Raw genomic sequence first — 27,036 nt, 5'->3', positions numbered from 1 at the left:
AATGATATTTTCGTAATTTTGAAGGAATGAAATATAAGAACTGGTATATTCTTTGAACCTTGAATTGGAAAGTGTATTCCAGTTAAACTATTTCACCAAAAAAATAAAAAAATTAAAATAAAATAAAATAAATAAAATAAAATAAAATAAATAAATAAATAAAATACATAAATGATCACGTGAACATTTTCATATTGCCAGCGCACTCAACATTCATGTGATATGGATTTCAAATTTCTGCAAATATGAGTTGCAAATATACATATATATATATATATATATATATATCAAGAGCTCACAATACTCAAGAGCTCACTTTAGTGAGTACGGGCATGGAGAACCCGAGGCAACTGAGACTGGACCACGCCTTACTTCATGTAATATACACCTGTTATAATATCTGCAGACTGGTCCCTACTCTTCTTTCCCTCTGTATTTCTTTTCACCTTGCTCCTTCCCCCCATTGCTATTAGAGTATTCGAGGGCTAGGGGTGATTCTGTCCTATTTACCTATTTTTTTATCTCATGCACCTGCCCACCCCCAGTTAAAAATGATGAAGACAAATCAGAACTCTATATCGCATCGGTCGTCGCGCGGGTTACCAAGGACCGCACTGAATGTTAGGCTTCCTGGACAGCTAGTGACAAATGGGCTACAGGAGCAAGATCCACAGAACTCGAAAGTATTTACTAGGAAAAAGTGGAGCATGTCTGAAAATAGACAAGTCATGCAGTGCAAAGTCATACAGTTCAAACCCATGAGTTAGGGGTTTTCAGAAACGAATGTTCCAACTTTGGCTTGAACGACACCCAAATTCTGAAATTTCATTCGAATGGCTGATGCAGCAACGCAGGTTCATTATCAAACGCAAGGTATTTAGTGAACTTGAGCTGGAAGCACTGAAAACTCAAGCTATAAAAGGAGACCGTACTGACCCTGAAGTGACCAAGAATATGAATGGAGCAGAACCAGATTCCAACGTGCAGAATGCTGAAAATTTTGAAAATATACAGATAGTTGAAAGGAAGCTATCAGGCAAGGAACAAGAACTCGCAAGGAAAATTATCTAGCAAATGAACAGCAACCAGGAACGAGTTAGGCTTCCAATATTGAGACAAGTACCTCAACAAAAACTGAAGGAACTCCTACAAGATGCCAATAAAGCTGCAAGGGATATTCCTACTGGAACTATTGGGAAAACGAATCAACTTATGTACCCAATATCCTACGTCGTAACATCTGAATTAGAATATAGGATTAGTGAACCCAAAAGCAGTTAGGCTCAGGAACCAAAATGGAAGCACCGACTGGAGAATAAAATTATTAAACTCAGAGCAGACGTGAGCAATTTGAATAACCTTAAGGAAAAGAAGCTGAAAAACACAAAAATCCGAAATAACCTCATAAAGAAGCTGAAATAATACTGGAACACGACCTATTCATGAAGTGTTAGAGGAAGTGAAGCAAAAAATAGTTACAGTTGCAGCTAAAATAAGAAGATTCCGTGCACTCATTGAACAATACAAGCAAAATTCGATGTTTGACGCAAATCAGCACCAGTTTTACAAGAAAGTCGATTGCTGCAGGAAAGATAACTTTCAAGAAAATATAAATATAAATACCAGAGACAAAGAAAATACACCAAAGTTTAGGAAAAATCTATGGGACAACCCTAAGAGGCACAATAACAAGGCAAAATGGATTGAACAAATTACGAACGAATCTCAAGAACGAAAAATGGACCAACTGAAAATAACAACTGAAATGATTCCAAAAGCAAGCTAAAAAAATAAAAAATTCGTCAACACCCGGAAAGGATGAATTACATGGCTACTGGTTGAAATATTTAACAGGCTTACATGAAAGACTTGCTAACCAATTTTATGATGTTTTAGAAGGAAAAAGCAAAGAAGAGTGGCGCACAGAAGGGAAAACGTTTTTGATCATAAAGGATAAAGAAAAAGGTCCAAACCCAGAAAACTTCTGACAAATAACCTGCCTGCCAACAACTTTTAAACTACTCAGAGGCATACTAGCTGATAAAATATACAGCTATCTTAAAGCAAATTCTCTTCTCCCAATTGAACAAAAAGGTAACAGCAAAAATTCAAGAGGCACAAACGACCAGTTGTTGATTGATAAAATGATTCGTAAAAATTGCAAACGTAGAAAAACCAACCTTCATATGGCTTGGATAGATTATAAAAAAGCGTTTGATTCTGTGCCTCATAGTTGGATTTTAAAATGCACAGAACTATTCGGTATTAGCGAAAACGTGCAAAACTTTTTGCAGTCCAGCATGAAAAACTGGAAAACAACGTTGGTTATAAATAGAGAAGAAATTGGAGAGGTAAACATAAAAAGGGGCATCTCTCAAGAAGACTCATTATCTCCTCTATTGTTTATATTGTCATTGATCCCCTTAACTAGAATTTTAAATAAAACTTTTACTCATGGTTTGCAAAGAGTGCAAAGATATCTCAACTTTTATACATGGACGATCTGAAGTTGTATTCTCTGATGCAAAATCAGAGAATGAACTCGGATCGTTGCTAAACACTGTACACATATTCAGTCAAGATATATCAATGGATTTTGGCTTAGACAAATGTGCAATTGCTGGAATAACAAGAGGAAAGTTTGAAGATATGAACGAAATCGAACTGCTCAATGATGAAATAATCAAGGCAGATTAATTTAACTCGGAGATCGATTAACTCGGGAATCGGTTGAAGATAGGCTTAGAAAAAGTTCCCCCAGTCGGCGACTAGACTTGAACTTAAGTCTGACTTCGACAGACCAAGCGCAGAGGATCCAAGCGCCAGTTCCACTGAGCTACCAAAGGTCACTCACCAACAGTAAATTCACTAATGGCTCTGGAATAGCTGTAAAGGGATTAACAGTGGATGAAGGTAATGTGATGATAAAAGGTAGAATGCCGATGAAGTTTTGATCCATAATAAAAGCTAAGGAGGGCTAGCTATTTCATCTACCTCAGTTCATGGGGGTTTAATTAGCATATTGGAAGGATGGGGAGTAGGTGGAGAGGATCCAGAGACAAGTGACCAAGATGATAACAGGTCTATGGAATGTGCCTTATGAGAACAGGTTGAAGATTTGTTGGTTGCAGAAATTAGTTGATAGGCGGAAAAGAGTGACATGATTGAGACATTCAAATTACTGAAGGGTTTCTATAAGATTAATTCAGAAGATAATTTTGAGAATAGGACTGGTGGTGGGAGGACTAGGGGCCATATATGGAAGCTGGGCAAGAATGTGGTTAGCAAGGGTGTTAGAGCTAGGTTTTTTACTTGGAGTGTGGTGGATGAGTGGAATAAGCTGCCATAATCTGTTGTAAGTTCTATGACTGTGAATGAGTTCAAAGCGAGGTATGATAGATACTGTGTAAATGTCGAATAGTTGTTCTTGACATGATGTTAGGGCCTCCCTCGATGAGTCTGTTGACTCCTTGCAGTCGCCCGTAATAATAATAATAATAATAATAATAATAATAATAATAATAATAATAATAATAATAATAATAATAATAATATTGACTGTGCATCATTTGTAACATCAGTAGTCTCGTCTATTTGTAATATAATAAGGGCTCTTCTTAACTCTTTCGATTAACTGAGATTCTACATCACCTTCCATATCATTAATCTGCGACGGATAGTGTCATTTGAAAGAGGAATCAAATCAATATTTTTTAATAACTTGTTGCCAAACATAGTTTTTATCACATCTTTTATAAATGGAAGTAGTAAATTTTCCCCGATAGAATGAGGTTTCCCTAGTTTCATTATGTGCAAACTAAAGAGATAGGATGCCTTGCTATTAATCGAACCCATGGCCGAAACTATATCTTTCCAATGATTTAATGTCCCTAAGGGTCGCTGAAAAAATTCAGTTGGCTTAATTTTCAAATCACAATGTTTAGTTTCTAAATGTTGTTGATTCGCTGGTTTCATGCACTAGTTGAACAATACTTCATAACACAAAACACGTTGAGGTTTCTATTCATTTTCACATCTCCACACCAAGTAAACCCATATTCCAAATATGAACTGTTATATTTCCCTCTGTATTTTTTCTTTGAAGTGCTGTTATATTTCCCTCTGTATTTTTTCTTTGAAGTGCTTATTTCTTCTACTTTAATAGTATCAGATTTACTTGCCGTTACTACACGTGTATCACAATTAGGGTTAGCATCGCCTGTTTCATTTGCTTTTATTTTCGAAGTCCTAGTTTAAAGCCACTTTTCCATTATTTACAAAAAAAAACGTTTCCGAAAAAAAAATACTGGGATTAACTCACGACAAACTTTGTCCAAGTATCGTATCACTTAGTACTTCTGAAGATATACTGAGCCTTGATTTAAGGAGGAAAACAACAAGTACTTGCTTGAAACGTGGATAACGCATGTTTACTTCAAATCCGACAAAGCAGCAAGAGAAGGCAGAAGCAATAAAACCATATTGTTGTTCACTTCACCTCTTTCTTATTACTCTTCATTCTACCGCTATTTTTTTTAAGTATCCATTTTATTTCAGTAATTTTTACTTATTTATTCAATTGTAATTTGTTTTGTTTGTATAATTAAAATATATACATATATGTATATCTATTTATTTAATTTAAGCCTACTTGCAGACCAGAGATTGAGAAACACTGCTATAAGCATATGAAATTTAAACAATGCGGTTCTTTATAAGTGTATGCATATTCATGGCAAAGTTGCTTTTCTCTACCATGGAGCGACTTGGAACGAATTAATTGCGATCACAAGATTCAAGTTGTATCCTTTAGGGACGGAAAACTGTAAATATAAGGATGTTGTATGAAAGGAAAGGACAACAGATGCAAGTTTGTCTTTGTTCTAGTTTTCCTGAGATCGATTTGCTATTAATACAAATGGCATGTGGAATAATTTCCTCTTTCTAGCATGGACATAGTTGTGACTGTTAGTAGTAGTCGAAGTAGTTGCCGGTCAGGTTGGCTGAGTGGTTAGCGTATCCGCTTTCCAGCCAAAATGTTGTGGGTTGGAATCCCGCCGTGGGCATGTATGTTTGTAATTGCCTTGAAAATACTAGTGGTGGACAGTAGATGATGCGATTAGCTGTAGTTGTTGGACTGAGTGGTGGAGACGGAGAGTCGTAGAGTAGGTGTCCTCCCTCGATAACTCTTTGCACTCCTTGGAGGGGTCATATAATAATAATAGTCTATTTTATATGTATTTTTGTGTAGATCAGTGCAGAGGATAGTTTTTTCCCTTTCTCGATAAATGCTTATTTGTGCTGCAATGTGAGGCGACAGGTAGAAAATATATCTATCTCCTTTCTGTCTACCTCTTCCGAGATTACTTTCTGTTTACTTAGATACGTATTTGTTTGATTAGGTATGTATATGTGTGTGTTTCTGAGTGTTTTTATGTCTTTCTTTGCCTGTTTTTGAAATTGAAAATTTGATAATCGACGCCAGAATAGAAATATTATTAAATCATTCCTAACTAAACAAATAAACAAGCAAACAAAAAAAACAGGTTTTGTTCTATAGGGTTTAGATTAGGGCTCTGTGGAAACCAATCAAGTGTAACGTTAATGTGCACAAACCAGGCAGTTATTACAGCAGCAGCCTTATTGTCTTGCTGAAAGAGACAATGGTCATTTCCGTAGAAACGCCACAAAGTAGAAATCGTTGCATTGTCCAGAATGTTCAGATTCTTCTCGGAGTTCAATGTTCGTGGCACCAGAAACAGAGGTCCGAGGACAAACTAGGAAAAACAGGACCGTACAATCATACCGCCATCTTCGAATTTCATAATTGAGGTTACGCACTCTGGTAACAGACGTTCACCGGGCATCCTCACACCCACACATTTGTTCATCTTCTCGGTGACGGGTGTAGCGTGATCCGTCTCTCAGTAACTCTGTTTTTCAAGCTTCCGTATCCCAGTGTGCACGCTCTTTGCATTACTGAAGGCGATGCTGCATGTTGGTTCGTGTAATGTGGGGTTTCATATTGTGGTTCTTTCATAGAAACCTAAGTTGTGAGCCTCAGTTTTGAATGTTTTTTGTGCAAATTCGTGTTTTACTTGATGCCTGTAACTCCACACGTGCCTATAACGAGTCGGCTGCGAGTGGCGGTTTTTACATATTATCCATCGTAGCAGTCTACTGTTCCATTCGGCGAGTGTGGTGGGTCGTCCAGTGCGCTTAGACTTGCAGTTACCTTCTAGCGCTTCCATCTCTGTATGATATTCACAGACTGCTACCTTGGGATGGTCCAATTTGTCAACAATTTGCCGAACACTTAGGCCTGCAACATAGCATCCTATCTACCTCCTCTTTCCAACTCCGTCAGTTCCGTTCTCGCAGTCATTTGACCCAGACACAGTTGCACTGACTTGTGAGCGTCACATACCGCCAAATTACAGGCTACAAACACGCGACTTGTTATATGGTACAATGCGCGTTTCTCATGGGAGTGTCTATTGACTTCTTTCCAAGCAGTGTATACAGTAGCACAAACAAACACAGACGCCTCACTATTGATGGGATGCTAGCAAAGGTTATGAAAACATTCCTTACTCCCCATGAATAACAACGTATACACCAACTGGTAACCGCAAAATTCACCCTTCACACAATCCTCTTTATGTCCCTCCTTTTCTATACTTCCCTCCTTGAACACTTTTTTTATGTCCACAAAAGAGCATTTATCCGATTTTTATGCCTCTAGTTCATCCTGTTCAGAATCATCCCACATCTACATGTGTATATATGCATATATGTAAGTATGCATATATGCATGCATGTAAGTATACTCGTGATGTACTTTTGTGAATGAAATAAACAGAAATTCAGTATTATCGTTTATTAATGTTTAAATATGAAAAGAGAGAATGTGTATCTGGATTGACATACAATCGAGTTCTGGATTACAATCGAGTTCAAGATAGACATCTTTACAAGATGTCTATCTTGTAGCTGCTCATTTCAGCACCATCCAAAATTAATGCAGATGAATATATAAACTTTGAATGTATTATCACAAAAACGTTCACTTATTTGGAACGATATTTGATTCATTCAGTTCCACATGTGTTTATTTTTCTAGGTTACCAAAGAACGCGTTTTAGACTCACATTTCACTGGCGCATACTGGAGGAAAATATTCGTTTAAGCTTGACTCAAGCACCAAAAGTGTTCTTATTTGTTGGAATAATTGCATCCAGGATATATTTTAGTAAATAACTTAATATTCTTCCTTTCAGCTCGTTCTGCGTATGAGTAAAATGTCACATACAGTAATTATATTCAAATATTAGCGAGTACAACAACATTTTCTATATGTTTAATCAATTTAAAGTGGTTGTCAATGTATAAAATGCACAAAGTATTTAGCGTGTATTCCGGGCGTCATTTCTGAACAGTGGAAGCTTCCAATATTAATGCAATCGTATGTGTGTCTAAATATCGTTAGTGGTGCAGGATGCATGATTCTCGGGTTCTCTATGAGAAGCATTTGCGTTTTAGTGTTGTGTACTATAATTGATTTGTGGAAGAAGTAGCCCGTTATTTTGTTTTGGTCACGTTGTGCGTTGGAGAGGGCGGTGTTAATGTCTGGAAGGACTGTTAGTACAGCAGTATCATCTGCGTATTGATATATTTGACTTTGTATGGCCAAGTTTTGAATGTCATTTATGTATATGCTGAACAGTGTGTGTGTGCGACAACATTGCTCCTTGAGGGACCGCGTGCTATTTGTATTTCCCGGCTGTGATATGTGCCTATTTTTGTTATTTGCGTTCTGTCTGTAAGATAATTCATAAACCAGGTATACAGTGTCCCACTTATTCCAGCTGAGTGTAGTTTGGATAGCAGTACTTCATGGTCAAGTGTGCCAAAAGGCTTGGTAAGATCAAGGAGTATGAGGATAGCAAATTCATTTTTTCAAGGCTTTATTTGGTTCGTTTGTAATGTCCTCAAATAACATGGTTATGCTCTTCATTTTCTGGAAACTGTACTGCTTTTGTGAGATGATGCTATATTTCTGTAAGTAGTTATGTAGTCTTGTGTGTATTACTTTTTCAAGAAGTTTAGAGATTGCAGGCAATTCAGCTATTGGTCTGCAGCCCGTTTGCTGCCACGCTCCTCGTGCATAGTTTGTTACCGCACGCCAAGCACTTTCACTTCCTCAAGGTCTGTACGAGTAATCTCGTAGCCGTTGTTTATCGACATACGAGTATATTCGTAGTTGGCTTTTGAGGCTCAGATATCAACTACGAGTATACTCGTAGTTGGCAGCGAACGTAGTAGTTGTGAACGGCATTTCTTTTTCCGTGTTCGCAGATAGGTGTAACTATTGCAGTTTTTAGTTGTTTGGGAATAGCGCCAGTATCGAATATTATGCTCACAAGTTTCGAAAGTACTGGATTTTGTTGTTCAAAATGTGTTAGGAGGTCTGTATGTCTGATTACGTCAATGTCAATTTCTGGACTCTTCTTTCGCTTTAATTGTGAGAGAGCATCTATCAGTTCCAATTTAGATACAGGAGGGGAAAGTACATAGTTTGCTGTTTACTTTTGCTGGTTAATAGTTTTGCATCGGGCCTAATGGGGGAAAGTATCTTTAATAGTAATAATAGTAGTAGTAGTAGTAGTAGTAGTAGTAATAATAATGATAATAATAATAATAATAATAATAATAATAATAATGGCCACTCCGATTCTAATTTCGGCTCTCCCCTTTCACTGCGGGAGTGATTTGCATATTAAGCAAGTTCACGTAGGCAGTGGATGTGTGGGTTGTGTTCTTTGGTCGATTTGTCTGTGTGTGAAGGGGAATCCCCTCGCGATCTCGATGCGAGACCGACTAACTCGATACGGAGCCAAAGGACACAGGGTGAAAAAATTTCTAAATTACATCCCCAAGATTTGAACCCAAGCCGTTTCAATCTGCAAGCGAACCCCGTATGCGTTGCTCAAGGATGACAACAGCATTTACTCTAATTAAATGTTGTCGGCCAAACGTATGACTTCGTGCGCTAAATTCTAATGGAAACACACGATTTATCTAGAAAAAAAAGGATGGCGAGTGGGATGACCTCTTCGACTTATACTCTTTTATTCCATGATCAGACTGCTATTTCCACTTTCGTCATGCAAACATCTGCTCTGAGTGGTTTACTGGATTTTTTCAGAAATAGTGCAATGGCTTCTTATACAAAAGTCATCAGAAGAATCTTAAATATCTAACGCAACAAAGGAACGAAGTCTTCTGGAACTAATGATAATGCTTGAACTAATGCCTACCCTATATAATCCTGGCTTAAAAAGAAACTGGCGTTATGCTTCATGAAGAGAATCACGTGAACCAGTGTCTTGATTTTATATAAAAAAATGTAATATAGGGAATGCAGTACAAACATCATCGTATAGTTCTCTATATCTTTCCATTAATTTAAGGCATTTTTGTAGAGCTACACGGAAAACAAAATAGTAGGCTGCTCATATAATTTGACATCAGAGGTAAATAAACCATAAATATGAATCCAAGAACAGGGTATAGACAAGCAGCCTCTGGAAAAAAAGGCTAAGTCAGATTTATCACTAACCTGTTGGTGTAGTTTTCTTCCGCACCATCTAGAAGAAATCGAGTTTGAGTGACAACTGCTGTGTTTTTGTTATAGTCGCGTGTCAATGTGACGACAGGGAATCCTGTCTGAAGAGTCCACGAATCCATTACAGTCTTGACGTCGATTCTCTCCTTATCAGAAGATTGTGCCTGTAAGATACAAAACGTTCTTCATTAAATATGAACAATATGCAAAATTTAAAAGTTAATTCAGACAGATTGCTTCATAAGAACTAATTACAAATACAGGATGTTTACAAATAAAGAATGAATAACGAAAGGTCGAAGGCCGTCAGCATAATCTTATTCCTGTGTAAGTTTATACGTGGTAAGTGAAATTATTAAAGTCTGTCCCCAGAATCACAACAGTGATGTTAACAACAAAATTCAACTGGCTGTGTAGACAAATTTGCTGCTGTTTGCTTTCTTAGCGTTACTAATAATAGGCTATTTTCCAGAAAGAAAGACAGAAAATAAGTGAATTAGTCGCATAATAGTAATTACGTGAATTCCGAATACTCGGCAGCCCATTTTTATGAGCACGCCTTTCCTTCGTTTTCGACAATTAAAAAATGGGCTGCCGAGTATAAACGTGGCCGTACCAGTCTTGAAGATGATCCACGTGAAGGACGTCCAAAAAGTGTAACAACACCAGAAATCATTGATCAAGTGCACGATATGGTATTGGATGACCGGTTAGTCAAAGGGCATGAAATTGCTGAGAATATAAGCATTTCAAAAGAATGTAGAATATATTTTGCCTGAAGAATTGCAAATGAAAATGCTTTTTGCAAGGTGTGGTGACGCTCCTGCTCACAGCAGATCAAAAACGCACTCACATGAAAATCTCTGAACAGTGCTTGGAATATTTTATCAATAATAAAACATATTTTTTATGTCAATTTATTGTCGCAGAAAATTGTCGAAAACGAAGGAAAAGAGTGCCCATAAAAATTGGCTGGTGAGTATAAACGTGGCCGTAATATCCTCGAAGATGATCTTAGAATGAATTTCTTTGGGCGTTAAACCTTCTTTTACAAAGAATTTAATAATCGAACGGTATCCATTTTATCCATTTCAAGGTATACAGACAATACCTTTGTTTCAGACAGCTGTATAAAACAAATTACTTGATAGAATTACTTGAAATTTCCCAAGGATGCTTATGACAGATGTACCAACTTAGAAAAAAAATGCCGATGGTGTTGCCATCTATGGTGGAGGTCGAGAACCTTTCAGATCACCTTCGTATATAACATTAAATCATACTCAGAAAACGCTACCGTCTAGTCGAAGTAATAGATATATTACTTCGAGTAGACAGTAGTTCTTTCTTGAGTATTATTTAATTTATGTTTATTTTTCGAAATATAATGAAATATGACTGTGCGCACATAGCTTGCAAGCCAATAGAGCATTAGTCACTAGGATCGACCAAATAGCTTTAATTTAATTTAATTTTATAATCTAATCAAATTTTACATAATCCAGAAAATCTCGCTATGAAGAATAAACATGGAACTTTTTCATATTTCCACTAAACAGATGGTTGTTTCACACCGGTTTGAAATTCATCTCCCACCTATTGAAATTATTGAAGCAGGATGGATAACATACCATTATTATTATTGCATGATGCCTCCATGTAGCCCTAGAATCCATTGTGGGAGTATATTCTACACTGTGCAATCCAAGTAGTAGTCTGGTCACTAGTGACTAGTTCAAGATCAAGATAAGATAAGGAATCGCGACTTGATTGGTTGTTGAGATGATGACGTCATTGTTGACGTGACGTCATGCGATTGGAATATGTGGAATTTCCAATTAGGGGCATATGTGTCAGTGAGGTCAGATCTTGCATTTTGCGTATGGAATTATGGGTGATGGTAGAGATAATGATTCGTGTCGTGATTGGGGGTACACTTCTGACCAGGGCAAGATCAAGATAAGAGAAGGAATCGTGACATGGGTGTGTGTCGTTATGAGATGTAGATAAGTGACATCGTTTGTTATTTGTAAATAAGTGACGTCATTTGTCAGTTATAAATGAGTGATGTTGTTGTTTTGAATGGAAAGGGAAATATATTAGTATATAAGGAATCGTGTCGTTATTAGTGGGACACTTCTGACTAGATCAAGATCAAGATAAGATAAGGAATCGTGACGTGAATGTTGTTATTGAGTTTGGAATGTTTGGAATTTTGCTGGGGTGTTCATCTGTCAGGGACATCACGTGGTAATTTTGGTTCACTTAATTGCATTGTGGGTGTTATTTAGAGATAAGAATCGTGATGTTAGGTGTTTGAAAATTTCTGGGGAACATATGTCTCTCTGTGATATCACATGGTGTTTTGATTTGGCTATGGAATAGTGGGCAATGTTTTTGAGATAAGATATCTTGGAATTTTCCCAGGCTGACCACACACATCCATTATTGTCATCATGTTTTGTGTTTGGTTGTCTATAGATGGATGTACTAATTTTTCCAATACATTTTGTAGTATTTCTTTCCTATTAAATGGTGGGAATTCCTAGAATAGAATCGTGATAGTGGCCGTGTTTAGGGTATTCTGAATGATTTAATTATATGCTAATATCACTCAAACATACAGATTTTTTCCTTCTGCAGATGGCTGTACTAATTTTCCAATACATTTTGGGGTATTTCTTTCCTGTTAAAGGGTATGAAATTTTTAGAGAAAGTCATGATGGTGGGAGTGTTTCGAGCTTTTCTGAATAATTTAATTATATACTGGTGTCCCTTAAACACACACGTTTTTTTCCATGTGTGAATTCACAGTGATTTCAAAAGTGATCTTAATTAAACATATATAACACATCAATGACACTGTGTGTTCTTTTAAGTTTACACATTTTATTACACAGATAATATTTACAATATGATATGCAAAAATAGGAATTTACAGACATCATCACTGTCTGTGAATGGAATTGTAGGTAATGTTTTTCAGATAAGATATCTTGAAATTTTCCCAGTGTGACACACATTCGTCATTGTCATCATGTTTTGTGTTTGGTTCTCTATAGATCTGTGTACGAATTTTCCAATATATTTTGGGGTATTTCTTTCCTGTTAAAGGCTGGGAATTCTTAGAGTACAGTCTAGTGATGGCTGTGTTTCGAACTTTTCTGAATAATTTAATTATATGCTGGTGTCTCTACAGCATTTCAAAATTAATTAAAATAAATGGACAGTTAAATTGATTACAAAACCTTTTGTATGTATTCTAGAAATTCTAAGGATAATTTAAATTACTTACTATCTTTCCAGAATTGCTCTTCTAAATGTGAATTTTTCAAAATAATAGAATTTATTTATGTCCACACCACAAACACAAACACAAAACCACAAAGAACAAAATTTATGTAAATACTGTAACCTGAAATAGTTGAGTACTTCGTTTAGATTTCAGCCTATAGCATCATGCTATGTTACATCATCAGTAATATCCACAAGTGAGAGGTTACTTCAAAGGGGTCTTTTCATGAAGATGACTGAGTCATATCCGTAAATTGCGGTAATGTCCAAAAGGTGTCATTTTCCCAAGTTTGGATTTTTCTCAAATACTTACATATGACTAAGTGATTAGCATTCACATGATTGTGAAGACACATATCCTAAAATTATTCATCTTTCATTCCAATGGCAAATTATTGCTGTAGTAAATTAATGCTTATATTTATTTTTTTTAAACAAATATTGACCATTAATTTTGACTGCAATTCTTTGTGCTCTTAACGTATTTCTGTAACTGAAATTTATTAATTTTATTTATTTATTTTCTTTAGCATTAGCAATTTTCAGTTATGGATATGCGACAAACAAGATTTTAAACTCGCCGTAGCATTTTCTTTTAGAAATTTCTTTTGCCAGCACAACAAATAAATAGTTATTTCTCATTATTTCAAATTAATTTCAGCTCTGTAATATATACTTTGTTAATTTCTATGTTACCTTTCATTTGACTTTAATATTATTAACAAATTGTATTCATTCCTATTTTCTTCTTCTTCTTTTTCTTAGATTACTTCATATGGCACTACAAATAAATAGTTATTTATTATTATTATTATTATTATTATTATTATTATTATTATTATTATTATTATTATTATTATTATTTCACTGATTATTAGCTCTGATCCTATATTTTATATTAACTTTCTGTTACAAAATTCTAAACAATTAGAACTTTTCACAAAGAAACTTTTAAAGAAATTTGTGGCTCACCCATTGTTTTTATATTACCAAACACAAAACACCACAACACAAAACAGCACCTGCAGTGGATTAACGATTACCTTAAGTCCAAAGTCACTCTACTCTATAGTTTTTTCTTATAGTACTGTTTACCCTTACTATATGCCCTACCCTGACCATTCCTTCAAAAATTAACTTTTTGTGCAGATGACTCAACGACTTGTTTATGCATATTGTTGGATATACTGTTGGTGTGTTTTATCTTACTTTGGTGGGGAAAGGCAAAATTTGTATATAGCTTATCTGGAGAGTAAAAAGATATTTTCTATACTAAACTTGAAGAGTTAAAGTCATGTTTTGGGTTAATTATCTGCTATCTCTCTGTAAAACAACCAAATAATAACAGTTTGGATTTTCACTTATGTGAACGAATTGTTTTCAGATAACTCAAAGAATGTCAACAGGTAACAGAACATGAATATCAGTTTTCAACACTTTTTCCCCATTCCTGGCATTAATTTTACAGCAGTGATTTTTTTAAAATAATTAAACAGAATTGCATTAAGGTATAAAGTTGTGGATATAAATATCAAGTTAAATCAGCATAACTGAGTAGAAAATTCACTATGGAAAAACACTGCAACAAAAGCACACATATTTGTTCATTTAAGTTTACAATTGCATATTTTATTTTTCTGAAATAATATTTACAAGTATATTCACTGAGAAAAATTCAAAACATCTGATTACCTAAAAATATTTGACAATATTTAGTTTACACTCTTAACATTTTCCAAAGAGTTCAATGAATAAAATTTTTGTTACTCGCTGTTTCTTGGTTACATTACATCAAAATAGCTGGTCATGCAAAAGAGTTTTTAAATCAGTTTTTAAATACATCACAATGTATGTGTATTCTAAAATTATAATTGGTTTCCATCCTTTTAGAGCTGTGTGTCTCATGCTATTTTCCTGAAGAAAGAAAATTTCAATGACTTTTGTGGCTCATCCATTATTTTACTTTACTTTTCTGGATACAAAACAAAACACCACAACACAATATGATAGCTGCACGGGATGAACAAATTGCCGTAACTGCAAAGACACTTGACTAGTTTGTTTTTCCATGTAGTACTGTTTATCTGTCCCTTAACCCTGACCATTCCTTCCAAAATGAAACTTTCGTGCAGATGATTCATGGACATGTTTCTACATGCTGTTGGATATGATGTTGATGTGAGATTATCTTACTTTGAGACATCATAGGGCAAATCTTATCTCTGTGTCTCAAAGGGTATTCTATATTATTTGTCCCTATTATGTTAAAAATTTTATCCTCAAAAAGTGTTTCTGATGTTAAACCATGTGACTATCTCACTCATATGTCTGAAAATATTGAGATGGGGAAAAATAGCATTAGGTGGTGGAAGTGAAAAGGTCATCAAGAGGGAGATAGAGGTGTTTCCTGCAATGCTCCCTGACCCCACCCTACAAAACCCATCATTTTCCTATTCTCCACACTCTCCTCCAGAAGATGCCTGCTCAGGCTAATGGAGATGAGTGAGCTCATTATTTACAGATATCATTTAGTGATGTCACCTGCAAATGAAACTGATAACTCTGGAGGGAAAAAATAGCATTAGGTGGTGGTAGTTAAAGGGTAGTCAAGAGGGTGACAGAGGTCTTCCCTGCGATACTCCCCCTCACCCGCACTCTTTCAGAAGAAGTCTGCTTAGGCTAGTTGAGATGAGTGAACTCATCATTTGCAGATATCTTTTGGTGATGTCACTTCCAACTGATACTGATAACTTTGGAGGAAAAAAAAATAAAAAAACGCATTTTTTTAATTTTTTTCCTCCAAAGTTATCAGTATCAGTTGGAAGTGACATCACTAAAAGATATCCGCAAATTATGAGCTCCCTCATCTCCAGTAGCCTGAGCAGACATCTTCTGGAGAAGAGTGTGGAGAATAGGATGATGCTGGGTTTAGTGTGGTGGGAATGGGGAGCATTGCAGGGAAGACCTCTGTCACCCTCTTGACAACCTTTTCACTTCCACCACCTAATGCTATTTTTTTCCCATCCCAACAATTTCGGACATATGAGTGAAAGAAATAGTCATATGGTCTAACATGAAAAACACTTTTTTATAATAAAATACTTAACATAATAAGGACAAATAATATGGAATAACCTTTGAGCCACAGAGATAAGATTTGCCCTATGATGTCTCAAAGTAAGATAATCTCACATCAACATCATATCCAACAGCATGTAGAAACATGTCCATGAATCATCTGCATGAAAGTTTCATTTTAGAAGGAACGGTCAGGGTTAATGGTCAGGTAAACAGTACTATATGGAAAAACAAATGCATCAAGGGTCTTTGCAGTTATGGCAATTTGTTCATCCAGTGCAGCTGTCACATTGTGTTGTGGTGTTTTGTATCCAGGAAAGTAAATTAAAATAATGAATGAGCCACAAAAGTCATTGAAATTTTCTTTCTTCAGGAAATAGCATGAGACAAAACTCTTCACATAGCTCTAAAAGGATGGAAACCGATTATTATTTTAGAAGACGTATATTGTGATGTATTTATCCAGGACCACTTGGGAAAAGTTATGCAGGAAGTGGTCTGATATCCTCGGCTACTTCAAAAAAGAGTTGATTAGGAAATGGACCTCGGTGAGTGTTATATTCTGAAATGCCAAGATGGGGAACTAATACTTGATGATAGAGGAGTTTATGGAAGTAAAGTTTTTTCTATTAGTTGTGAAGAAGCTGAGAGATCTTCACCAAAAATGTACAACATTGATAATCATTTACTATTTTTGGAAACTGAATTACCAGGTATTCGTATCATGGGGAAACTTATCGCTAATCATTTAAATTCATCAATGGTAAAATTAGCCTTTCAAGATTTTATCCAATTCGATAAAGGTTTTTTATTTTGGGACATTTATGAACATTTTAAGAAAACTGTGTATATTTGTTGACAAAAGAATACACAGAATGTTTATGGAGGCATGGTGTAATTTCCAAACTGACAATATGATATGTATGGAAGTGTGTTTACCATGGTATCTGATTTAAAAACTCTTTTGCGTGACCAGCTATTTTGATGTAATGTAACCAAGAAACAGTGAGTAACAAAAAATTATTCATTGAACTCTTTGGAAAATGTTAAGAGTGTAAACTAAATATTGTGATAAATTTTTAGGTAATTACATGTTTGAAATTTTTCTCAGTGAATATACTTGTAAATAGTATTTCAGCAAAATAAAATATGCAATTGTAAACTTAAATGAACAAATATGTGTGCTTTTGTTGTTGTGTTTTTCCACAGTGAATTTTTTACTCAGATATTCTGATTAGAACTTGATATTTAAATCCACAACTTTATACCTTAATGCAATTCTGTTTAATTATTTTAAAAAATCACTACTGTTAAATTAATACTAGAAATGTGGGGGAAAATGTTGAAAACTGATATCCATGTATTGATTATTTTATAAATTGTCTAATGCTACTTATTGACATTGTTTGAGTTATCTGAAAACAATTCGTTTCCATAAGCAAAAATCCAAACTGTTAGAATTTGGTTGTTTTAAAGAGAGATAACAGATAATTAATCCAATATGTGACTTTAACTCTTAAAGTTTGGTGTACAAAAATGTCTGTGCTCTCCAGATAACACATATACTAATTTTACCTTTTCCCACACAAAGTAAGATAAATACATACCAACAGTATATCCAACAGTACGCGAAAACATGTGATTGAGTCATCTGTACAAAAAGTTAATTTTTGAAGAATCAGTCAGGGTAGGGCATATAGTATAGGTAAACAGTACTATAAGAATAAAACCATACAGTCAAATGACTTTGGACTTAAGGTAATCGTTCATCCACTGCAGGCACTGTTTTGTGTTATGGTGTTTTGTGTTTGGTAATGTAAAAATAATGGGTGAGCCACAAAATATTTTGAAAGTTTCTTTGTGAAAAGTTCTAATTGTTTAGAAATTTGTAACAAAAAGTTAACATAAAATATGAGATCAGAGCTAATAATCAGTGAAATAATAATAATAATAATAATAATAATAATAATAATAATAATAAATAACTACATTAACAATAAATACTGTATTTATTTGTGGTGCCATATGAAGTAATCTAAGAAGAAGAATGTAGGAAAATGATTATGACAAATCGACAGTGGATGAAAAATATGAATTTTCTGTTGTCATTGGAATAACTGATTTCCAATTTCTTTTGAATAAGAGTTCAAATTTATTTCCTAAAGAAATTTATATTTCTGAAGGAATTATTGTAAGATATGCATTGACAAAATCACCTTGGTTAGAATTACCTGAAAGAGTTAAAAAAACAGAATTGTTGGTTTTGTTTTAATAAAATATAACCATCAACTGAAGTGGAAAATTGGTTGACTATCTCTGGACAAACTAAGAAATTTGATGATAGAATCAACATGTAAATATACTCGCCAAAGGAAGAGAAAAATTTAAAACATTAACCAGGTTAATAGGGAGGAGTGTTCTTGATTTAAATGAAATTAGATGCCCAAAACGTGAAAAGATAACGTGTACTTTTAAATGCTTTTGGAAACAAAATGAAAGATTCTGTGCTTTTAATAATTCTCAGAAGTATATGTATTGGTTTCAAAAAAATAAATATGCAACTGTTAGATCCTGAATGCAGAGCTTTACAAGCAAATTCTTCATTCAGGATTGAACATAATAAACTACTACTAATTAAGGAGATATCTGCACATCAGCTAATAATTATAAAGTGTTGTTTTATGTTTTGTAATTATGTATAGTCCATGTGTGTGATATAGTGAGAGTTATTGTTAGATTATTTGTAATTCCCAAGTAAGCTGTCTAGTACCTTGCGAAATTCTGAGAAAAGTTTATAATAGTAATCTGGAATAATCGGTATAAATCGAGCATAGTGATGGAGGTGATACCTACGCGGAAATATGACGTCAGAGTGCCTTCCTAGAATAATGTAACTGGACAGGTTAGCGAGAGTGTAGGATCACCCAAGGGGCATGAATGATGGGGTTTGTGAGTGAAACCCGCATTGAATAGAGGGCGCCCGAATAGGGCGAATAAAAGACGAAGCATGCCATTTTAGGGCCTTTTGACCTTTTGATCTTTGAGTGCCAGATTCGAGTTTTAGGGGGAGTTTGTCGGAGGATTCGTGAGAGAGCGGTGAGTCGGCTACAGTAATGACGGACGGCAGGTTCTTTTCTTGAGTATGCTTGAAGATTTTCAAGCAGAGCTGATTGCGATATGACAGCCCATGTGGAATCGAGCCTTAGCAGAATGTCCCATTAGAGAAAGTTTCCTGTGGAGCGGTAGACAGCACACAACAGTCGGAAACGATTAGAAGAAAAAGCGTAGTACATCGCCAGGCGCAAAGACAGCCGAAGAATATGCAGTATGGTAATCCAGACCTATATGAGATGGTGGCATGAAATCTAAAAGGATCCGGTAATGTAAGAGTTTTCGTTCTATGTTAAAAATTTGCTTAGAAGAAGAAGAAATTTGTGTGTGTTGTAACTAAAGGACACTAGTAGAGAACTTTTAGTGAGAATTTGACTGAATTAATTACGCCCTTTGGAACAAAGAAAAGTTGTTAAATAGGCAGTGATTTGTGAATGGCTAGACTTGCTTAAATGAAATTTAGAATTAAGGTAATCATTGATAGAGTATTAATGAAAGTGATCAATAAGTATTCTGTGAGTAATTTGTGAAAGGAGTTATATAGTAGTAGTATTATGCTTAAACCTAATCCTTTCATAATTGAAGGATTTAACTTGCTCTGATCCATTGTGATTTAGTATAACCCTTAACTTAGAGTGAATTTTGATCCATTGAGTATTTAAACTTAAATAACTGTAAAATGTTTTATGTTTTTCCAATAAACATGCTTTGTAACTTATACCTGAGTTAATGCTGATTACGAATTCAAACCACCACTTATGAAATTGAACCTTCTGGGCGGGAAGGAATTTAGATATAATTGTTTAAGTGAGATTTGGTCTACGACTGCTAACTGAATCTGCACAGCACTAGCACAAGATAAATTATTGTGTGTATCCTTTTAAATTTTGAATTATTTTCCTGAACAAGAGTCTCTTCTGTTATAGGATATTGGCTGGCGCAGCGAAATATAAATTTTGCCGATATCCGAAGAGGAAACAAAATCTGAATTAGTATTTTAGGAGCATGACAATAGATTAGAAGGAGAGTCATTATAGAGGTAGAATAAGATATAACATAGAGAGATAGCGACATAACAATAGAGTAGCCAGTAGGACTTTGATTGTACAAAGTTTTGAGTAAGCAAAAGGATAGATTCTAAAGACAGTAAATTAATGTATAATAAGCTTGAACTTACGACTTACGAAATAACATTATATGAAAGTAAGGATATAACAATAACACAGCCGACGAATTACAGATATAACAGAATGCTTAATTTTACCACAGTAATAAATTTGCAACGATCACCAGATGAAAATTAACCTTCAGATGATAGTCAAATTGTCAAAAACCACATGATGGCAATTCCACAAGCATAGGAAGCTTTGAACAACAGTGCAAATTTAACAATAAAAAGATTAAAGAACAACAGAAAAAAAAGATTGAATTTTTCACTTTATTTATTTCTGTATGTTAGATTCTGTAAATACAATTTGTAAACAATACTTCATTCAAATAAAATGTGTAAATTTAAATGAACAAATTGGGTGTCGTTGATGTGTTATACAAATTTAAGTAAGACCATAACATTTTTTTTACTACTCCTTGTAAAAGTTCATGCCAGAAACTAACCAGAGACTTTTTTTAAATCCGCTCAACAAAACTGTGTCAACTCTTTGAAGCAAAAGGAAACGGGTATTAAATTAATAGGCAGAATTTTAGTGGAGAATATTTCACCTGAAAAGTGGCATTTTATTTATTACATATGTAGATATATGTCCTTTTCACTTTATTTAATTTCTGTATGTTAGATTCAGTAAATACAATTTGTTAATAATATTACAGTCAAATAAAAGGTAACATAGAAATTAACAAAGTATATATTACAGAGCTAATATTCATTTGAAATAATAAGAAATAACTATTTATTTGTTCTACTGGCAAAAGAAATTTCTAAAAGAAAATGCTACGTCGAGTTCAAAACCTTGTTTCTCCCATATCCGTTACTTAAAATTACTAATGAAAAAAAAAAAATAAATAAAAAAAATAAATTTCAGTTACAGAAATACATTAAGAGCACACGGAATCACAGGTAAAATTAATAGGTCAATATTGGTTTAAAAAATGAATGTAAGCATTAATTTATTACAGCAATAATTTCCCATGGGAACGATGAATGAATAATTTTAGGATATGTGTCATCACAATCATGTGAATGCTAATCAGTTAGTCATATGTAAGTATTTGAGAAACATTCAAACTTGGGAAAATGATACCTTTTGAACAATACCGCAATTGATGGATATGACTCAGTCATCTTCATGAAAAGACGACTTTGAAGTAACTGCTTGCTGGGGGATATTACTGAGGACGATAACATAGCATGATCCTATAGGCTGAAATCTAAAGGAAGAAGTACTCAACTATTTCAGGTTATAGTATTTACAGAAATTTCGTTCTTTATGGCTTTTGTGTTTGTGTTGTGGTGTGGATATAAATTCTATTATTTTGGAAAATTCGCATTTAGAAGAGCATTCTAGAAAGATAGTAAGTAATTTAAATTATCATTAGAATTTCTAGAATATATACAAAGGTTTTGTAATCAATTTAAATGTCCGTTTATTTTAATTAATTTTGAAATGCCATAGAGACACCAGTATATAATTAAATTATTCAGAAAAACTTGAAACACAGCCGGCACTAGACTCTACTGCAGTCTAAGAATTCCCACTATTTAAGAGGAAAGAAATATCCCAAAATATATTGGAAAATTCGTACACCGATCTATAGACAACCAAACACAAAACATGACGACAATGACAAATGTGTGTCACCGTGGGAAAATTCCAAAATATCTTATCTGAAAAACATTGCCCACAATTCCATTCACATACAGTGGTGATGTGTTATGTATGTTTAAGTAAGATCACTTTTGAAATCACCGTGAATTCGCACACGATTTGTTTATTTATTTATTTATTGAACTTTAAGATCTTAATTTTAGACAAATCAAAATATTCGGATGAATTATGAATAAAATATGAATATGAATTAGAATATGAATATAGAATAAAATACAGATCAGCTTTGGAAAAAACGTGTGTTTAAGGGACACCAGTATATAATTAAATTATTCAGAAAAGCTCGAAAGACTCCCACCATCATGACTTTCTCTAAAAATGTCATACCCTTTAACATGAAAGAAATACCCTAAAATGTATTGAAAAATGAGTACAGCCATCTATAGAAAGAAAAAAAAAGTGTATGTTTGAGTGATATTAGCATATAATTAAATTATTCAGAAAATCCTAAATACGGCAGCCATCACGACAGTACTCTAAGAATTCCCACCGTTTAACAAAAGAAATACTCCAAAATGTATTGGAAAATTAGTACACTCATCTATAGACAACCAAACACAAAACATAATGACAATAGCAGATGTATGTGTCACCCTGGGAAAATTCCAAGATATCTTACCTCAAAAACTTTGCCCACTATTCCATTGCCAAACCAAAACACCATGTGATATCACAGAGAGAGAGACTTATGCTCCCTAAAAATTTCCAAACACATAACATCATGATTCTTATCTCTAAATATCACTCACAATGCAATAATTGAACGAAAAACACTATGTGGTGTCCTTGACAGACGAGGGGCCCCAGCGAAATTCCAAACATTCCAAACTCAATAACAACAAACATTCATGTCACGAATCCTTATCTTACCTTGATCTTGATCTGGTCAGATTCAAAACAACAACGTCACTTATTTACAACTAACAAATGATGTCCCTTATTTACAAATAACAAATGACGTCACTTATCTACATCACAACACACACCTACGTCATGATTCCTTTTCTTATCTTTATCTTGATCTGGTCAGAAGTACTCCACCAATCAGGACACGAATCCTTATTTCTACCATCACCTCTAATGCCATAAGCAAACCAAAACACAAGAACTGACCTCACTGACACATATGCCCCCAGGGAAATTCCAAACATTCCAATCTCATGACGTCACGCCCACAATGACGTCATCATCTCAACAACCAATCACGTCACTATTCCTTATCTTATCTTGATCTTGATCTGTCACTAGTGACCGGACTACTGCTAATTCAACATCTTCTGGGCTACATCATTCAAGTCCACATTAAACATACTTTAACGAGAACACCTCTTCATTTTCGCTCTCTCTCAGAATAATGTGTATAATAAAAAAATCAGTAGGACATGAAGATATAACGGCAAGGTATAAAAGCTATGAGTATAAATGACTACAACTGTGCTAAATAAAGAAAATGAACTAGATAGAATTAATTGATTCTCAGCCAGGTGTTAGCTATATCCTATAACATGCTATACTCAATGACCTCTCACGATCAAGTAATTTCCTACTATATGAACCTAATTAATGTCCTGTTTGCATAGTGTACTATATATGTTAATTGTGTGTGATGTGTTTTGGATTGTTTCTCTCTTTTTTCTCTTTGTCTCTTGCAGAAAATTCAGGATTGAAAAACTTTGCCAAGATGGTGACTTGCTATCTCACCATCATTGGTGAGATTTGCAAATTCCTTTAAGTGGTTATTCTCTGCCGAAACGGGATTCAAACTCATGCCTTTCCAATCACCGAGATTTGTGGTTATCGTTTCAACAGAAACGTTGATCAGACGATAACAGACCTGATTAATGACTAATAGGTCGCTTGTTTGTATTCAATTAGAGTATCAAAAAGCAACTGTGGCCGATTGTGCAATTAAGCGATGGATACATGAAGTTAAAAAGAAACATATAACCCAACGTTTAGCTGAAATATGAAGGTCAAAAGAAACTAATGAAACTCTCATATAGAGTTTCGTGAATTTCGGACCTTATCCACAAGTTTAAATGGACAGAACATTTTCGAATAGGGCATGCATCATTGGACACTTCAGTGGCTCACTGCGGATCAATATACGTCCATGCACCATAACTTTCAGTTTTTGCAGGATTTAATGGTTTCGATATAGGCAACATTTTTCATCACAGTTACCATCATTATCAACGTCAATATTTTTATGCAGTAACTCTTCAGTAAGAGTCGAATTGAATTTGCTCCATTTTCTTCCAAAGTTAATTATCTTTGCTTGTGATAAATGCTCTGCCTCGAAGAGTCTTTGGACTCCCTGGAGGTGAAAAAAAAATATTTTTTGGAATGTCGTTGCTAAATTTTGAATAATAAGACGTTTAATTTTAGTCTACATAATTTAGAGACAATTTTGATTATTGCCAAAAGTCTTGAGATCCAACTATGAAAATTGTTCACGAATACTAGTATTTAAATACCTTTCATTAGAAGAGTAAAGTACTCTATTCATTGCCACATTACACACATTTCTACGATATTTCTTTTGAATTTTGCTGTCTGTTGTTGGAACAAATTTCTCCAGGAATCGTTTCTTTTGATTCTGGTACGTTTATCTTTAAAATGTGTTTCGACAAAGATCGATATTTCAGATTTTGCGGCTTCATTTGCATTATTCCAAATTTTGTAACAATGTTCAAAGAGGAACTTTTTTAAAATTTCTTGAAATTTTGATATCATTCAGAAATTACCAATTAAACTAGATTGTTTTATTCAAACCAAAATATTAAAATCGAGTTGGTTTGGAAGAAACATTGAAAAAATAATCCAGATTATCTTCTTTTGAACATACAAGTACGAAATAATCGCTTTCTCGAATATTCATTATCTTCCTTCACATTCATGTAAGGATGAGGATGACAGGCGTTAATACTACGAAATAAAATTATTAGTTATCAACCAAAAGTTGTTGGTTTTTATATGGAAATATCAGAACACTGCAAACCATTGTAAATATGATGGAAGTGCCTGATAAATGCATAATCGCAATGTATAACGCATATATACTCTAGGTTCATGTTTATCATTAATGTTGCTCTGATGATGTCAGAACTTAGTGGTGCAGATATATTTATCGAATCAAAAATCTTCAAACTAAGAGGAACGAATGGCGTTTGTAACAGCATTTGCATTCGGTGATCAGGGAAGATTAGTCATCACATTCATAATGAAGTGGTTTGTGAAAATGTATCTTATTTATCACCTTGTAATTCGGCTTGTCACACCATTTTTTAACTTATCCCGCCTACCTTGCACTTTTCTTTTTCGAATTATTAATGGGTGTATTATTAACGAGTAAACGCCATATGATAGTTATTACTATTATTTGGCAGCCAAAAATATATATAGTTACGCGTACTAGTGAATATATGAACTGCGAATAAGCATTTAAGCTATTCTAATTAAACAATAATGCGTTACAAAGGCTGAATAATGTGGGATACGATGTCGTTCTACTTGCCGTGACTCAAGCATGTTCAATACATTGCCGTATGTGTATTGCGTTGCATTTGCAGTAAAGTGTAAAAACAAATTTTCACAATAGTAAAAATACTTCTCAAAGAGAAGTAAAATTATTTCTCTTAGTGAAATATTTTTTTTTGAATAAGATGTATATTCAAATTAAATAAAAATATAAATATATACTCTCGATTTCTACCATAGGTTAGGAAAGTTAAACCCAAAAGCCAGACAAAGCTCAAATTCCTCTAGCCGGCTTCAGAGACGACAAACGATGAGCGAGAGGCCAACACAGCTTACTTGATTAGAGGAACCAACGACCTTTTTTTGGAATATGATGACAGATATTTCTCTTATTTTAAGGAGAGTGGCAACTCTAATCAAGGTTGAAGGTGTTGTATCAAGGTTTGTGGAAATAGAGGAATTTTGAAACGTCTTCCCTTCAACCTTACTCATTAGTGGTCTCCGTCTTTACAGGGTATTATTAGCTAAAGGAAAATGTATAACGTTATTAGTAAGATTAGACTAATAGTTTGGAGTAATTTCATGACTTTGTGTTCACATTAAATACGTTTATCTTTTTTTTTTTTTTTTTTTTTTGCGTGATTCCAATGCAGGGAAGCTATGTGCACTCTACCTAGCAGTCGTATTTATTTATTATTTTATGTGAATACCGCTCACAAGAGGTTGTGAGCCTAAAGGAACTATACCGAAGAGGATGGATTAAATAATTTAAGACAGCATGCACTAGATCAAAACGTTTCAAAGCACTGCAGGCAACTCACTGCTGATGATTATATTCCAGCACTACTTTGAGTGTTCTGATATATAAGTCCAACACTGACCATGATTTCCTGTGGAAGCCACATACAGTGTGCTAATTGAAAGTGAGTAATTAAACGTAAAAAAAAAAACGATTAGAATTAGAATTAATAAAGGATAAACTTTAGAAAAGGACTGATAATTGATCAGTGATCGAAAAGGCACAGCTACCTAGCTGCCTCAGTCTACTAGAAAAAATTGCTGGTGATCAGCCTTATGCTTCATTTTTTAACTCTGTGATTAAACAAATTAACCAGTAACCAGCATTTTAGAATTCGTCACTGCTAACTTATTACTTCTCTAATATTATAATCACTCTGTTCCATTTATAAGTAATTTTATCATTATGCAAATTGAGTCATCAGAAATGTATTCATACACCGAAAATGCATTTCGTTCTTGTTACCTTTGTTAAATATTGCCAGAGATCATCTTGTACTGCACTGCTGAAGGCTTTAGCTTTAAGGTAGTTCTGTGATATAAAACAAAACACATTCTTCTTATTAAATTATTTTTGAAATCAAACATAATTTATTTACAAAAGTAAAACTAGAACTTATTAGAAATAATTGCTTTCAATGGCTGAGTGTTGAAGGAATCAAAATTCCTTATATTTTGATTGTTGTTATATATATAACAACATTTCTTATAACAGAGAAAAAATGCTGTTTATGATGTCAAATATAAAACTAAATGCAAACTAATAAAATATTATTTGAAATAAAGTTCATGTTCAATAAAAAA

The 27,036-nt window shown here is 34.2% G+C and overlaps 1 protein-coding gene across 1 annotated transcript in view; it reads right to left on the bottom strand.

The window, feature by feature from the left end:
- superdeath (Suppressor of ER stress-induced death) overlaps positions 1–27,036 on the bottom strand; it is a 503,396-nt gene that overhangs the window by 252,827 nt on the left and 223,533 nt on the right. The window contains exons 9-10 of the mRNA XM_090396917.1: positions 26,699–26,764; positions 9,623–9,792 (exon numbers count right to left, since the gene is read on the bottom strand). Coding sequence (XP_090253043.1) covers positions 9,623–9,792; positions 26,699–26,764 — 236 coding nt within the window. The remainder of the gene's footprint in view (positions 1–9,622; positions 9,793–26,698; positions 26,765–27,036) is intronic.

This window comes from Typopeltis vanoorti, chromosome 8 (genome assembly GCF_054136105.1).
Source record: "Typopeltis vanoorti isolate ZY-2024b chromosome 8, IOZ_Tvanoo_1.0, whole genome shotgun sequence".
NCBI lineage: Eukaryota > Metazoa > Arthropoda > Arachnida > Uropygi > Thelyphonidae > Typopeltis > Typopeltis vanoorti.
Note: the sequence above shows the minus strand (reverse complement) of the source record. Positions and strands in the feature narration are given on the sequence as shown.